Raw genomic sequence first — 17,524 nt, 5'->3', positions numbered from 1 at the left:
ATACTTGGGACTTTTAAGGTTTGTTCCAGAGCTAGACCAAAATACCAGAGACAGGGAGATAAAATAATACTTTTTCTGAGAAATCAGCCAAGTAGCAAGCCAGACAACTTTCAGCATAAATAGCTAATCTGGCTTTATTTCATTGGATACATGCCACTTGTGTTTCAAAGCATTTAAATTTTGGCAAACTTTTTTTTATTAATATATATATATTTTATTGAAGTGTAATTGACTTCAAACTCTTTTTTCTAAAGGTATTTATCACCTAAATCTCAACTTGGGTCAGCATCACAGTCTGAAGTTGTACAGGAAGACAGAAAAAACTTCATGTCTAAGGTTTGTGGATGCTAAAGATACTCTTGGCTTGGCAAGTTTATTAATGCTATAGATCGTTAATACTTGTAGTTTCCTAACTTTTTTTTAAAGTCACCGTAGTAAATGGATTACACCTTCTTAATCGTCTGAGTCTCACCTAAGCTAGGAGTCATATTTTTTCTCTAAAAAGCCAGATAGTAAATATTTTAGGCTTTGTGGCCCAGGTGGTCTCTATTCACAACTACTCAGTGATTTGTTTTCACGTGGAAGCATCCAGAATAAAATGTAAACAAATGAGCTTGTTTTTGTTCCAGTTAAACTGTTTACAAGAACAGACAGTAGGTTGAATTTTGTCCATGGGCAAACTTTGTAGATCCCTGACCTAGATCATCAGACTCACAAAACTAAATAGGCTACCCCTGGTACCAGCTTCACTTAAAAGATAACAGAATGGGAAATAAAGCGTGCTAGTAAGGCAGCATCAGGCACATCTGTTCAGCAAGAATCCTCACTTCAGAGCTCCTAAGTGATGGCCTCGAAGTGAGACCATGCAGAGGAGTGTAGTCACCACGAAGATTTAGAAGTCCCATGCCCCATAAGAGTCAATTATTTACTGTAATGACTCATGGGTATAGCTTCCAGAGGTCCTGGTAAGGAACACAGCCAGTCAAAGAATTGTAAGTCATTTACCAAAGTCCTGAACTTTGGCTTCCTGTAGGGGGTTAAAGATCCCTCCTAGGTCTCCTGGTACAGATGCAGTTCAACAATAAAGGTCATTTTTATCATAAGCTGTGAGGCCTAGTAACACAAGTGACATTCCACCTCTATCATATTTCCAGGAAAATAGCACTAGAAAAAGTGAGCTGACACCAAGATCAATGTCCTACATAAAAGTTTTGTTAACCAAAGTTTTGTTAATAGGTTCATAAACTTTTTTCAATTCAGGTAGGTGGTTTTATAGTACCTAACACTTAATGGACATTTATGTGCCCCAAAATGTATGTATTTTCTTTAGTTTTCATCACAACCACCAATTCTGTAAGGTATCCCTGTGTCCAATTATAATTGAGAAAACCAAGGCATGCAGAGGCGAGAGAATTGCTCAGAGTCCTGTGAAAGTCACTCAGCTGTGTCCAACTCTTTGTGACCCCATACACTGTACAGTCCATGGAATTCTCCAGGCCAGAATACTGGAGTGGATAGCCATTCCCTTCTCCAGAGGATCTTCCCAACCCAGGGATTTAACCCAGGCCTCCCACATTGCAGGCAGATTCTTTACCAGCTGAGCCACAAAGAGTCTCTTAGGTAGAGGTCATAGAGAGAAATTCAAGTCCAGATAGTCTGGCTTATGCTGGGACTAAAGATTGATGAGGAAAAAAAAAAAAAGATTGAGGGAAAGAGGCATTGAAGGCTGGGATTTTTCCCCCCTATCCTGATATTAATACTCACAGCAAAACGTGGTAGGCAACTTAGAATTTGTCCAACCCAGACTACATTGGTTTTCAAGAAATGTTATGAAGTACAATAAGTGCGAAGCAAAGTAGGTAAAAGAACAGAGATAAGATTTTGAACAAGAAATAATTTTTGTTTTGAATCAAATTCTCATTGAAACCTTTCTTAAGGCTTTCCCATGGTCAAAACTAATCCTAGATCTTAACTTACGCAAGACCTGTAAGTGAGAAGAATTATATTGGCTAAAGCAAGGGTTCTTAACCTAAGGTCTGTGGGTAGAATCCATAGAGTAAATATGAACCTGGATAGAAGAAAAGGTTTATCTTCCGCCTGAGCTCTCATTTTAGTGTTTCCTTTAGTCATGAATATAAGCTGCAAGCCATAATACTGTCAACAGTACATGTGTCTTTTCACCAATAACATATTACATTTGTTGCAGATATTTTGAAACATTTATATTCATCCCTCCTTCAGTGTTAGAAATTATTAGACTTGTCACTGCTGCTGCTGCTGCTAAGTCACTTCAGTCGTGTCCGACTCTGTGTGACCCCATAGACGGAAGCCCACCAGGCTCCCCCGTCCCTGGGATTCTCCAGGCAAGAACACTGGAGTGGGTTGCCATTTCCTTCTCCAATGTGTGAAAGTAAAAAGTGAAGGTGAAGTCGCTCAGTCGTGTCCAACCCTTAGCGACCCCATGGACTACAGCCTACCAGGCTCCTCCATCCATGGGATTTTCTAGGCAATAGTACTGGAGTAGCTTGCCATTGCCTTCTCCGAGACTTGTCACTAGATCTTATTATTTAATGTATTAATGATATGCATTATTATATCATAAGATTTTAATGATTATGTTGCAATATAAATTGATCCCTATGTATTTACTTTTATGTTTTAAAATATTATTCTCAGAAGAGGTCTGTCAGCTTCACAAAAATGCCAGAAGGAGGAGGGTTTGTGACACAAAAAGGGATTAAAAGTCCCTAGGTTAGAGGAAATTTATAAGATGAGAGGTCAAGTCATGGTGCCAACTCCTGGCCATACGTAAAACTGGCTTGTGGGTTTTGAGCTGTAGGTTTTCATGGGAGTGAAAATGAAGAAATACCTTAAGTTGGCACACAGAATAAAAATACTATTAAGAACTAATATATCTGATTAGTAGTAATAATCAGGTAATTATAGTATATAGTGACAACTCAGTTTTGGTGTCAGTGTAATAAGACTTATATGTTATAACTTGATGGTTTCCCTTGGTTCATTCAATCTTTTTCTGTTTTCTACAGGAAACTGATGACAACAGTGATGTGAAGAGCCCTACATGGCAAGACACAGACTTTGAGGAAGATATGCCAACACTTTCTCCTCAAATATGCCTTGCAGTTCAGGAACAAGGTGCAAAATCTTCAGTGGAGTCACCTATGCCTCAGTTATGTACCAGTGGTGGAGAATGGTGTCTTGAAGCAAAAGTTGAAACAGGACCAAGCAATCATGAAAAAGGGTTATGTGTCATAAGTCTTGAGGAACCTAAAGCCAGAGTTCCCTACTCTGGAGATGCTGCCACTGAACCTTGTGGTGAAACAGAGAGTGGGTGCACTGTATCAGATATGACACAGTTCCTTAGAAACAACACGGTTGAGACAGAAAATGAAGAGTCTCACCTACCGATCAATAAAGATACCTCCAAAAGAAGAAACCTAGAACCTTTGTCTGAAGCAATCAGAGAGCCATGCTTTTCTGCAAAAAGAAGAAAAACGTTCCCCAAAGTCGCCTCAGACCAAGAGGAAACAGAAATCAGCTTTACCCAAAAACTGATAGATTTGGAACATCTACTTTTTGAGAGACATAAGCAAGAAAAGCAGGACAGGTTATTAGCATTACAACTTCAGAAAGAGGTGGATCAAGAGCAAATGAGGCCAGGCCGGCAAAAAGGATCCCCAGATGGATATCAGTTACGGAATGTGTCCTCACCTCCAGACAAATTACTAAATGGACAGAGAAAGAATTCCAGAGACAGAAATTCCAAAAGACAAACTGAGCTAGAGCAGCCAAAACCTCGGACAAACTCAAAAAATGAAAACCATCGGCAACCTTCTTTTAAGATCCAGTTGAAATGTTCGGTTAATGGAAGAAAGATAGCAAATTCTACTAGAGATAATTGTAATGTACCTAAAACTGCTCATTCCCTACAGCCTAGTAAGTCACAGAAAAGTATTTTTCAGATGTTTCAGAGATTCACAAAGTAATGCTTGAGTAAGAATATTTTATAATCCAGTAAGGCTGGGTTGTGAAGCTTTCTATCATAGGTTCTTTATAAATTTTTCATTAGCTCTGCTCTGTGGACACACTCATTGTCTCTAACTAAAGGACCATGTGATTACGAAACACATATACAAATGTGTTTCTGTCGGACTCAGTTGTAAGCAAGAGTCCCACTCCTTTCCTTTTTCGATAACTATGATGTACTAAGTATAGGTTGACAGTCTTTACGGATATAAAATTGCATTTGCCAACTCCCAGGAAATCTTCAGTTCCATGCATTTCCCCCAGAATGCATATTTTATGGCCTTTGAGCCCCTTTTTGTCCTGACTACTAATCAAAGCAACATTAGTACCAAGTAGCTAAGGGATCCAGGCAGGGTTTAAAAGCTGTTTTCTTGCACTTTTCCCATATATTTGCAAAGCACTTGACATACATCTTCCATAACACTAATCTCCATCTCCGTTTTAATTACTTTAAGTATTACAATATTTTCTTTGACTTAAAATGGGTTGGGATCAGTGTGAAATCAGAAAAATCGGGGTTTTCTGGAAAATTAGGACTTAGTTGACAAAGAAAACTAGACTCTTGATGCAAAGGAGCTTGTCTTGGGATGAGGCTAGGGGGGTAGATGGACAGTGTGGGATGATCAGACGACTGGATCTAGAATGGAGTAGCAGGTGTAGTCTGGCCCAGTGTTCTTCCTCGTCATTTCTTTGCTGAATGACACAAGTAACATTTAGATTTTATAGTTTTACACACTGTACTATCTGCTATTCCAGAGGAAAAAAATGTAAAGTTATGTCACAGTATCCTATATTGTTGAACCTGACTAACCATGTGTTTATTTCCTTAGGTTATCATACTGACTTATTTGTCTTTATGGACAAAAATAGAAAGTATGGTACTTGGGTTTTGCCCTGTCTTACCCCCGAAAGTTAAATAAGAAGGCAGCAATTTAATTTTATGAAATTTAACTTAGAGATCTTTTGTTTCAGTAGTATGAACAACTTTGAGCAAATAACAGGTTTAACAGCATTTCTGATGAATGTCTAGTTAACCATCCTATTAAGGTAATAACATAATAAAATGTCCTAGAGTTAATAATTGTAGCTTAAGCTTATCAGTGCTTTTGGACATTAATTTTTTTTTCCTCAAAATTTTGTAATCAAAATTCTGTAATCTGTATAATGATGGCATCTCCTTCAATATTGATTAATTATGGGTAGAATCCTGATGCTAACTTAAAATTTAGTTTGCCCTTTCTCAAAAATGATTGTCTCCTGAGTAATGATTGTGCTGAAATGAAGTGTACTTAGAAACTAACCAAATTTGTCTAAAGTAGACTAAAATGTTTTCATCAAACCAATATTTTTTAAGACCAATTTTGCTTTACATTTTAGGGATTCCTCAAATAAAAGTTACGCAGTTAAATCTTCCTGGAATAGCCCATGACCAAAAAGGAAGAAAAATAGTATAATGTATTTAGGATTTACATATATAACCACTTATTTGTCTGTGAAAAGTCTTCCTGACTAAAATTGGTTTTAACACATATTTTAACTTCTCAGTCTTTCTGATACTCCTACCATGTATCCTTCTTTGTGAGAAACTAGTAAATATTTTGTGTCATTAGAATGTATTGATACTTTTCCTTCCATTTTTATGAAAGGGATATGAGAGTGTTTAATTTCTCAAGGAGTGCTAGAACTGTGCAGAGGCTGAGAATATGAAAATTAAAATAATCATTAAAAACTAAAATGGACTATATGTTTTATCACAGTTAAAAATTAAAACATGAAAATAAGTTCTGTGTAAAAACTACCATAAAGGAAAATTGGAAGACGTGGAAGACTAAGGAAAAAGTAGATACAGTTCACCACAAAAAGCTAATTTCTTTTTATAAAGTGTCTGCCAGTACATTAAGAAAAAGACTAAGAACTCAAAAGAAAAATTAGAAAAGTTTATGTTCCCAAGAAACAGTTCCCAGGAAAGGAAATGTAAATGGCCCTTGAATGTGTGAAAACATTCATAATATCACTTACACCAATGCTCATATGTTTTTCCATCCTTCATTAGTAAAGATAAAGGTGCTTTTTTGGTTTTGTTTTTATCTGTGTACAGGTTTTGGTTTGTTTTTTTCCTAGTCTTGGCAAAAGTGTAAGGAAATAGGCACTCTTATATGTTGCTTGATATGAATAGAAAATTTTAAAGCCCTGGAGAGGTAACCTTGGCAATTTACCTCTAGTAATTCCTTACTGTTTTCACATATATGTAGAATGGCATGCACAAAAGATTTTTGTATGGTATTATTTGTAATAACAAGTTAGAAACAACCTTAAGCATATCAAGAGGCAATAAATGATGGTAAAATGGAATACTATACAACAGTTAAACAAAAAACCCACTTTACTGATATGAAAAGCACTATAAGATATAGAATAAACAAAAAAGACAAGTGTAGAATAGTGTGCAACTATTTATCCAAAGAAGAGAATTGAGAAACCTATGCAGGTCAGGAAGCAAGTTAGAACTGGACATGGAATAGTTGCAAATAGGAAAAGGAGTACGTCAAGGCTGTATATGGTCACCCTGCTTATTTAACTTATATGCAGAGTACATCATGAGAAACGCTGGGCTGGAGGAAGCACAAGCTGGAATCAAGATTGCCGGGAAAATATCAAGAACCTCAGATATGCAGATGACACCACCCTTATGGCAGAAAGTGAATAACTAAGAGCCTCTTAATGAAAGTGAAAGAGGAGAGTCAAAAGTTAGCTTGAAGCTCAATATTCAGAAAACTAAGATCATGGCATCCTGTCCCATCACTTCATGGCAAATAGATGGGGAAACAGTGGCTGACTTTATTTTTGGGGGCTCCAAAATCACTGCAGATGGTCACTGCAGCCATGAAATTAAAAGACGCTTACTTCTTGGAAGGAAAGTTATGACCAACCTAGAGAGCATATTAAAAAGCAGAGACATCACTTTGCCAACAAAGGTCTGTCTAGTCAAGGCTATGGTTTTTCCAGTGGTCATGTATGGATGTGAGAGTTGGACTATAAAGAAAGCTGAGCGCCGAAGAATTGATGCTTTTGAACTGTGGTGCTGGAGGACTCTTGAGAGTCCCTTGGACTGCAAGGAGATCCAGCCAGTCCATCCTAAGGGAGATCAATCCTGGGTGTTCATTGGAAGGACTGATGTTGAAGCTGAAACTCCAATACTTTGGCCACCTGATGTGAAGAGCTGACTCATTGGAAAAGACCCAGATGCTGGGAAAGATTGAGGGCAGGAGGAGAAGGGGACAACAGAGGATGAGATGGTTGGATGGCATCTTTGACTCGATGGACATGGGTTTGGCTGGACCCCGCGAGTTGGTGATGGACAGGGAGGCCTGGTGTGCTGTGGTTTATGGGGTCGCAAAGAGTCGGACACGACTGAGCGACTGAAATGACTGAAAGAAAAACAGTATTGCCAGCATGGAAAGAAACTGGGTGGCTGGGAGACAGAAGTGGAAGAATGAGTTTATATGTTTTTATACTTTTTGAATTTTCAATCATGTTGAATGTATCATCTACTCAAAACTGAAATATTATAAGATTAAGGATATTTATGCATCTAAGCCTATACCACTGTAGACAGTCCTTTTTTGCCTTTAAATTCTAAGAGTCATAATTTAGGAAGATTTTTCAGTGCAAAAAAAAAGTAACTTGAGTTTTCGCAAATAGCATTGTGAATGAATATATTTAGCTTTAATCTACTATTTTTAAATTATCTGAGAAGCAAAGCTTATGCTTTTCAGGTAGCAATGCTGTAGACCTGCAGTCCTGCTGAAGACAATGAGAAGAGCCAGATAAAAGTATAAAATTTTCTACTTAAAAACATCAGAAAGCTACTGAAACAATGAGGGCTAAGTTAGGGGCTAAGATTCTAGAGAGGGGAGACGTGAGAGGTGAACTGATGTTTGCAACCCCTCTTCCACTTGTAGCATGTGCCTATTCTGAATGCAGAATGAGAATGAGGACTTCTGCTGGTGAACAGGTCTGCTCTACTGGCAGAACTCTTGGCCAGCTCATGAAGCTGGAGTTTTTAGAGACTTGGAAGTTCATCAAACACAAGTTCCACTTTCTCATCAAGATAACTACAATTTTGAAACTGTTAAGAGCAGCAGCTAAAAGGCTGAAAACCTCTGAAAAGCAGAGAGGAGTTGTCATTAGGCTCACACTGCGGATGAGACAACAGAATTCAGGACCTACCAGGGGAAGGAAGCTTGTTGAACACACCAGAAGCCTCAACTGAAAGCCCCCCAGCACAGAAGTCTGCAAACTAAATCCCAGGAGCCAAATCTGCACTCTGTGATTCTTGTAGGACCTGTGAATGGCTTTAAACAGACTCTTAGAGGGACTTATCTGGTGGTTCAGTGGCTAAGACTCCGTGTTCCCAATGCAGGGCGCCAGGGTTTGATCCCTGGTCAGGGGACTAGATCCTGCATGCTGCAACTAAGTTCACATTACCACAGCTGAAAGATCTCATGCTCTCCAAGAGCCTGTGTGCTACAACCAAGACCTGGTGTAGCCAAAGAAAGAAAGATAAATATTTAAATAGCTCTTAGATTCCTTAGTTCGCATATAAGGAACTGAACTATGGGATTAGTAATTTGTGCGTGAATTTTGGACCACCAGAAGAAGGGGTGTATGGTGCAGGAGGGAAGAAAATAATGTCCTTAACTTGGTCTCTACCTTATGACCTTAGGCAAGCTACTTAATCTCTCTTAATTTGTAAACAGGAATCAACGTAACCAAGAGTTGCTATGGAGAATTAAGGGAAGTAATAGAGCAGCTGGCACAGGCCCTGACTCAACAAAGAACCTTAAATGTTAGTGTCTCTCCTGGCTCTCCTCCAGTCCCACTACTCCATCTAATCCCACTTTTGGGAGTCACTTATCCAGTGACTTTGTGTACTGTAAGTGCCCATGTGTAGCACCCAGTAAAGTGCAGTTGCCTTCTGTCTACTCATGAACACTACTCACCTCTCTTCTACCGGATATATTTTTAGCTCTGTGTCCCAAGAGACCCCCGACCATGAGTTTCCCTGTGTTACAGCTCCCAGATCACAAGTGACTTTAGCCTCAGAGGAAACCATTCCTCAAATATCTTGTGGCTTCTTCAAATTCCTATACAAGTTCTATATATTTGGTATGCATAAAGGTGTGTCAAACAAACTGCAATGGCCAGGTGAGCCTCTACTGTATGTTTACTCATAACTTGATTCCTGTGTAAAGATCTTAATAAATAATCATTACTTTAAATTTTGTCTTTTTTTTTTTTTAACCCTTCAATGTAAATTGCCTTGTGGCAGGACTTGGAGCAACATGGACCCTGAATTCAACTGAGAGGACCCTTCCTTCTCTTACTTTACATTTCACTTTACATTTCTCTTCAACTTGGCTTCTGTGGTCCCAGGCTGCTGCACCTAGGCTCTGCCTGTGAAACTAGTTCAGGTTCACTCAGTTGGGGATCATAAATTGAGTTTATCCATCATTTGTATCATTCCTCTTCATCTCTTAAAACCCATAAAAAGGTTTGGCTGTTTTTTACTGCAGGATTAGAATCCCACTCTCTGGTCAGTTTATACTAGACAGATGTAGGTTATACTGGGTTTATTGATTGCAGTCCACTGAAGAAGAAAACTGTAATAGATACTTGAACAGGGTATGCAGTATAGAAAAATGGTTAGACAGGTGTTGGAACAAAAGGGAACACAGATAACCCAAAAATGATCACTGTGAGAAGTGGCTACCACCCTCAAAGCTGGGAAACACATGGAAAAAATTCTGGTTACTAGAATGTAGGTGCTCAGGATGTGTGGGAAAGTGGAGCCTGCAGAGTTGGTGTTCAGATTTTTGAGAAACACCTCCCAGCTACTGCTGGGGCTCTGAAAGGGTTCTAGAGGAGTTGAAGGCATTTGGAAGCTGGGATCAACTGCCAACACTGAGAGGAACAGCAAAGAAATGTCCCTTCTTCCTTTTCCTCCTAGTACCTCTTCAGTTCAGTCGTTCAGTCATGTCCAACTCTTTGCGACCCCATGAATCACAGCACGCCAGGCCTCCCTGTCCATCACCAACTCCCAAAGTTCACTCAAACTCATGTCCATAGAGTCGGTGATGCCATCCAGCCATCTCATTCTCTGTCGTCCCCTTCTCTCACCCCCAATCCTTCCCAGCATCAGAGTCTTTTCCAGTAAGTCAACTCTTCGCATGAGGTGGCCAAAGTATTGGAGTTTCAGCTTTAGCATCAGTCCTTCCAATGAACACCCAGGATTGATCTCCTTTAGAATGGACTGATTGGATCTCCTTGCAGTCCAAGGGACTCTCAAGAGTCCTCCAGCACCACAGTTCAAAAGCATCAATTCTTCGGCTCTCAGCTTTCTTCACAGTCCAACTCTCACATCCATACATGACCACGGGAAAAACCATAGCCTTGACTAGACGGACCTTGGTTGGCAAAGTAATGTCTCTGCTTTTTAATATGCTATCTAGGTTGGTCATAACTTTCCTTCCAAGGAGTAAGCGTCTTTTAATTTCATGGCTGCAGTCACCATCTGCAGTGATTTTGGAGCCCCAAAAAATAAAGTCTGGCACTGTTTCCACTGTTTCCCCATCTATTTGCCATGAAGTGATGGGACCAGATGCCATGATCTTCGTTTTCTGAATGTTGAGCTTTAAGCCAACTTTTTCACTCTCCTCTTTCACTTTCATCAAGAGGCTTTTGAGTTCCTCTTCACTTTCTGCCATAAGGGTGGTGTCATCTGCATATCTGAGGTCATTGATATTTCTCCCAGCAATCTTGATTCCAGCTTGTGCTTCTTCCAGCCCAGCGTTCCTCATGATGTACTCTGCATATAAGTTAAATAAGCAGGGTGACAATATACAACCTTGACGTACTCCTTTTCCTATTTGGAACCAGTCTTTTGTTCTATGTCAATAGAACTTAATAGGAAGCTTGTTGGTGAAGTAGTCTGGAAAAGTGGGGTTGGGGTTTTTTTGATTTTTGTTTCTTCAGCCTGGCAGCACGTGGGATCGCTTGGAACCTCACCCACTGGACTGCCAGGGAAGTCCCTGGAAATGGTGTTTTTTAATATCCCAGGAGAGTCTGGAATGACAGGCTTGAGAAAACAGGCAGGAGAGAAGCAATAAGAGGAGGGAAAACAAGCACAACAGAGTTTTCCTTTAATGGGTTCTGGGACAAGAACGTCTTCAAATCTCTAAGGCAAGAAATTGGAAAGCTATCCTGACAAGATAGAGTAATATGTATAGGAAATAATGCTTATACACAAAGGCCAAGGAGAGGTAAAACCTCATTAAAAATGTATGGAAGTATGGAGAAGGAAATGGCAACCCACTCCAGTGTTCTTGCCTGGAGAATCCCAGGGACGGGGGAGCCTGGTGGGCTTCCGTCTGTGGGGTCGCACAGAGTCGGACACGACTGAAGTGACAGCAGCAGTAGCAGCAGCAGCATGTAGTGATTATCTCCTCACATCCACCTCCAAGTTCCAAACCCCAAGTCCTTCATACCGGTTTCACTGTTTCTCCGAGCCAGGTTTTTATAATATATCCAGCATTCCTAATTCTCAGTAGGATAAAGCAGAGCCAAAAAAAAAAAAAAAACAGTTAAAGAAGTCCCTCTCTGATTCCCAGTCCCACAGGTGTACAGAGACGTACACAGGTCCACCTAATGATCTACAGTGGCTGTCGCATCGTCTACAAATTCAAGAAATCTATTTGTAGATGTGAAAGTACAAAAAATGAGGAGTTCCCTGGAGGTCCAGTGGTTAGGACTCTGAGCTTCTGCAGGGGGCACAGGTTTGATCCCTAGATGCTTGCTCCTTGGAAGGAAAGCTGTGACAAACCTGACAGTCTTCTGAGAATTGCTTGGACAGCAAGGAGATCAAACCAGTCAATCCTAAAGGAAATCAACTTGAATATTCATTGGAAGGACTGATGCCGAAGCTGAAGCTCCAATACTTTGGCCACCTGATGCGAAGAGCCAACTCATTGGAAAAGACCTCAATGCTGGGAAAGATTGAGGGCAGGAGGAGAAGGATGCAACAGAAGATGAGATGGTTGGATGGCATCACAGACTCAACGGACATGAGTTTGGGCAAACTCTGGGAGATAGTGAAGGACAGGGAAGCCTAGTGTGCTCCAGTCCATGGGGTCTCAAAGAGTTGGATACGACTTAGTGACCGAACAACAACAGGAAACTAAGATCATGCAAGCCATGTGGCCAAAAAAAAAACCCATTTTAAAAAAAGTGCAGAAAATCAAAAACACCTTAAATGACTGTCCTCACCCCTTCTCAAGTTGTAAGCTAAAAATTTTGAAAAATGAACCATAAATCAGGTGCAGAACCTCTATGGATAAGTTTAAAATTCTCCCCCAAATCGTGCAAGTTAGCCTGCATCTACCCACATCTATGATTCTTCTTGTGTTCATCAGAAATGGCCATTTGTTCATGAGAATGGTTGTAGCAATCCACCAGCAAGATACTTCCTTCCCGGACCCACTGTTTCTCAAATGCTTTTGGTCAAAAACACTTCATGTGCCCAGGGGCCATATTTGGGGCTCGCATGTCCTGAACCTGGCCATGTTTGCCTGCATGCATGCTAAGTTTCTTCAATCGTGTCCAACTTTTTGCAGCCCTATGGAATTTGCAACCCTGTGGATCGAACCCATGTCTTCTGCATTGACAGCCGGATTCTTTACCATTAAGCCACCTGGGAAACCCAAAATCAGCTGTACTTCAATATAAAATTTAAAAATAAAATAAAATGGGGCTGCAGATATTAAAAAAAAAAAAATGTATGGAAGTAAACTGGAGAAACTTCCCAAGCACCTGTAGAAAGCCCTGCCAGTTGTTCAGTACCTATTGCTCTGATTATACTTGAATGTCCCCATCTCAACCAGAATTGATGATCAGAGAGTAAGGTTTCTCTGTGCCACCTGTTACACACAGACTAACAATCACCTGAAGCCACCACTGTCCTGAGTCCCTAAAAGCTTTCTAATTCTTCACCCACAGGAATACCAAGAACCCCTCTCTGAACTTTCCTCTACAGAAAATTAAGGCCATCAGACATCATCACTAAATTTCTATAGCTCTTATGAGAATATCCTAGAAATAATAGAACACCAGGATAAGATTTAAAGGAGGGCATTTCAATAATTGAAATAGATCATAATGAAGTAACTCTCCAGAGTAATTCTAGACTGCAAAAAATAAAATTAGATGACAAGAATTATGTAATAATCTTAGCAAGAGGCACTGTAATAATACTAAATCAATTAGCTTTTAATGTGAGAGAATCTACTTCCAAAGAGCTTGAAGTGCTATAGTTTATGCAACTGCATTCCAAGTTCACTGACTTGAAAACGATTCAAAAATCTCAGGATCTCAAAAACGATTGTTTGGAAAAGCACATTGTAAAGAAAAAATATACTTGATTCCATAGGAAAATGATTAGAAAACTTACACTTAAAGCTTTTACTTGTATAAAGCTAAAAATTACATGAATTTAGTTTATTTTTTAAAGTTTTTTTTTTTTTTTTTTTTTTTTTGCTGCTGATAAGTAGGTCACACACCAAAAAGTAGAGAAGAGGTCTAATTACCTAAGACTCAGGTCTCTGGTTGGAAAGAAGTGGTCATTTTAATTTTGCATAAGCTACCATGGGAGCTGAAACACAATCATGCCTCTTTTGGCTTAAAAAAATAATTCATGCATTACATATTTTATACTGAAACATTTATTCCAAATTTAGTGACTTCTTGGGCAGAAGGATAAATTAGAGGCTGGGGTTAACACACATACACACACTACTCTATATAAAATAGGCAAGCAACAAGGACCTACTATATAGCACAGGGAACTCTACTCAATATTTTATAATAAACTATATGGGGAAAGAACTTGAAAAAGTATATATATTACTGTTCTGTACATCTGAATCTAACACCACATTATAAATTAGCTATACTTAATAAAATTTTTAAAAATATTTTTTAAAAAATTAAACAAATTTAGTGGCTTCTGCATTAAATTGCCTCTAAATGTCAAAAGTTATTTTGACAGTTTAATTTTACAGAATGTGGTTTGTGTTTTTCTCCAGAGTCTTGACAGCAGTTGCTATAGGAAACATTTATTTTAAGTGAGATTGAGGGTTGTTTTTTTTTTAAGTTTTTAACACTTGTATTTTATATACAAAGAGCTAGTATTGTTAAGGTAGATGTGCTGGATGATCCATTTAAGGAAGTTCAGTTAGTCCAACTTAATGAAGCCAATGTCCTTCGCACACTGGCAGAAACACTGACGGCACATATTGAGGCCGTATTTCCAGATCAGACAGTGCCGGTTTGAGTAGACCCTGCAAGAGCGAGAACCCTGGCTGAATTTTCTAGGATGGCTCCAGTAGAGCTGCTGGTGACCCATGTTGCTTTCTCGGCTGCAAGGAGGCAAAAGGGAGGGGTTTTTTTTCCTCGGTGTTCCAAGACCATTTGTATTTATTTTCTGTTTGCATTTTTTGCTTATTTTTTCTATTGGTTTGTTAGACTTTCTTCTCAATTCCTATGGGCTCTTAATGTAATTAGGAAAATTGACCTTTTCTTAGTAATTAGTTACAAAAAATTTCCCTATAGAAATATGTCCCCCCCACACACGTAGGAAAAGATTGATTGTTTGATAGTGATGGTAATAAGTAACCACCAGAACCGGTTATAAACCTGTCTAATCAATCAATGACAATTTGGTTCATTGAATACATATCTGAAAACCAACCAATCAGTAACAGCCTCATGCTTTGAAAGTCAGCTTTAATCATCAGTGGTCTCAGGCCAGTAAACACTTCCTGCACAGACATCACCATCACACTTCCCTATTTGCTTCAAGCAATGCTGATCACCTGACCACTGTGGCACAGGTATGTACTAACCACCGGACTGCCAGAGAATTCCCAGGTCTTTTATTTTGACACCAGTTTGCCATTTATCATTTGACTTTAATTATAAGGCTTTTTTTTTTTTTGGCCATGCTAAAGTTTTTGACTTTCAGATAGTTTAATTTTTCAGACATTTGAAAAAGTGGATTGATTTTTTTGTTGTTGAAAGAATTTTCTTCATACTATAAAAGTTACCTTTTCCCCTCAATACATGTATATGTTATATAGTTTCATTTTTTACATTTCAATATTTGACTCATTTGATGTTTAACCTGGTGTAGGGAGTAAGTACTGTCCAACTTTATTATTTTTTTTCACTCTCTATTCAACTTCCCCAACACCATATTTAAAAAACCATTATTGCCACTAATCTGAGAACTTGCTTATAAGCTAAGTTTCCATACACATGAGTCTATATCCAGATTTCCTGTTTTGTTCCACAGGCATGCTATCCACTCATGCCTTGATAGCACATTATTTTAGTCACTGAAGTTTTATGATAGAGTAAGGCACCTCCCATGGCTCCTTTTTTCTCTCACAATATTCCAGCTACTCTTATTTTTCCATATCAACTCTAGAATCTCATTCTGGCAGTCTCTTACCCCTTTCAGTTCCTTCCTTTCCTTCCTCACCAGCAGCTGCTACCAAGAAATACTGCCTCTGCTTTCTAAAGGGATTCCCTCTCTTAAGTCTGCCACCACTGAGCCAATGTAATTTTTTGACCTTTCCTCTCCACTTCCCCCTGCCACCCCCTCCAGCGCTCTTGCCTTTGCCCTTCTCTATTTGTTCTGGAATCCACTCATAGGGCTTCCAACTCAGAATGGGCCCTCACCTTCTACAGATGAACACTTGCTGATGTTTTTCTGAGATCTGCTACTTCTGGGACCCCTTGGTACTTCTCATTCTTCCCCTTTGCACCTTTTTGACTTCCCAGGTTGATTATTCTGGTTAAAAAAAAAAAAAGTGTTTGAGGCCATGCCTCACGTGGCAGGGAACTGTGAATGGGCTCCAGGAGCTGAGGGCACCCTCCCTCCAAAAGCCAGCAAAAAATCTCAAGTTCTCTGTATCACAGCTGCAAGAAACTGAAAGCTGCCAACAACCACGCAAGCAGGGGAGTGGATCCTTTCCCCAGTGGAGCCTCCAAACGAGAATTAGCCCTGGCCAACACATTGACGGAGAAGGCAATGGCACCCCCACTCCAGTACTCTTGCCTGGAAAATCCCATGGACGGGGGAGCCTGGTAGGCTGCAGTCCATGGGGTCACAAGGAGTCGGATACAACTGAGCGACTTCACTTTCACGCATTGGAGAAGGAAATGGCAACCCACTCCAGTGTTCTTGCCTGGAGAATCCCAGGGACGGGGGAGCCTGCTGGGCTGCCGTCTATGGGGTCGCACAGAGTTGGACACGACTGAAGCGACTTAGCAGCAGCAGCAGCAACACATTGACTGCAGCCTGGTGAGACCCTAGCAGAAAACACAGCCATGACCAAGTTCCTGGCTGAGATAATATAGGTGTGTCATATCAAGACACTAGGGTTATGTTATTATGCATCAAGTTAATTAATATGGGTCCTATGGCATGGGCTGAGGAACTGCTTCTCTACATTCACCATCCTCAAAACAAGAAGTCTTGCTACTTTAGATTCACTAAGCAGTGTAACAAGTATCTTTTGATCACCCTTTTTTTTCACCCTTGTCCTGGGAATGCCCCAGGAGGACTGTCAGCTCTAAGGACTAAACCAGGGGGCTCCCTGGCCCTCTGATGCCTAGTTGAATTATGCTGAGGGGAGCCCTAGCAAGAAATCAGAGAAGGGAGAATATGACTGAACCATATATCTCCTTGACTGATCTGCAGGATCGCCACAGTTTGGCGGGCCATGCCTCTCAACTGAAAGTCATAGTTTCTGTGAGGGTGCACCCTCTACACCGTCACCCTCGCACCAGAGCCTCTTTTCCTGGGCTCTGGTGGCTGCTTCCTCTTCTGCCCTGCAAATGGAGTGGGAACAGCTGTCTGGCATTGCTACACGGAACCATCTTGTGCCTTCCCTACACCACAAATAATCCCTCTTCTCAAATTATCCAGTGTTTAACTGGCTATCTATTTCTTGCCAGGCCACTGACTGGTACTGTTAGCTACACTAGGAAACATACCAGATACTAAGTCATGTAAATGTTCAAATATCTTGAAAACTCATTAAACAGTACTCCTAAAATGGATGCAGTATTATTGCATGTAAATTATACCTCAGTAGCTTTTTAAAAAATTAGCCCATGAAATGGACCCGTGCCCACTGGTTCACACAGCACTCTGGATGATCCTTTGCATATTTCCCATGACACAAGGAACCCCTGGTTACATGCTCCCCTGCGACTCAGGAGATCCCTGAACCACAGAGAAAACTAGTTAACAGAGGGGAAAAAAATCATTCATGGCTTGCTCAAGTTGTTACGCTAGCTTCAAATATTTGTTCTAAAGATAGATGTATGTATGTGTGTGTGTATACATATATAA

The 17,524-nt window shown here is 40.0% G+C and overlaps 1 protein-coding gene and 1 pseudogene across 8 annotated transcripts in view; one reads left to right on the top strand and one right to left on the bottom strand.

The window, feature by feature from the left end:
* The window catches only part of RNF168 (ring finger protein 168), a 29,822-nt gene extending 20,493 nt beyond the window's left edge, over positions 1 to 9,329 (top strand). For 5 of the 8 annotated variants that reach the window (XM_088837880.1, XM_055403318.2, XM_055403163.2 and 2 more), the window contains 3 exons: positions 255 to 336; positions 3,048 to 3,957; positions 6,637 to 9,329. In XM_088837880.1, the coding sequence (XP_088694006.1) occupies positions 255 to 336; positions 3,048 to 3,957; positions 6,637 to 6,758 (1,114 nt within the window). In that variant the 3' untranslated portion in view covers positions 6,759 to 9,329. Of the gene's footprint in view, positions 1 to 254; positions 337 to 3,047 lie in introns of all 8 variants that reach the window. The other 3 variants (XR_016037806.1, XM_055403473.2, XM_055403395.2) reach the window with 3 other exon arrangements.
* Positions 9,330 to 13,827: 4,498 nt separating this feature from the next.
* LOC148778770 (small ribosomal subunit protein uS14 pseudogene) lies at positions 13,828 to 16,128 on the bottom strand (annotated as a pseudogene).
* Between the last annotated feature and the right edge of the window lie 1,396 nt (positions 16,129 to 17,524).

This window comes from Moschus berezovskii, chromosome 1 (assembly GCF_049115385.1).
Source record: "Moschus berezovskii isolate FMDL1 chromosome 1, NW_MosBer_1.0, whole genome shotgun sequence".
NCBI classification, from domain to species: Eukaryota; Metazoa; Chordata; class Mammalia; order Artiodactyla; family Moschidae; genus Moschus; species Moschus berezovskii.
The sequence above is the reverse complement of the archived record's forward strand: the minus strand, read 5'-3'. Positions and strand labels throughout refer to the sequence as shown.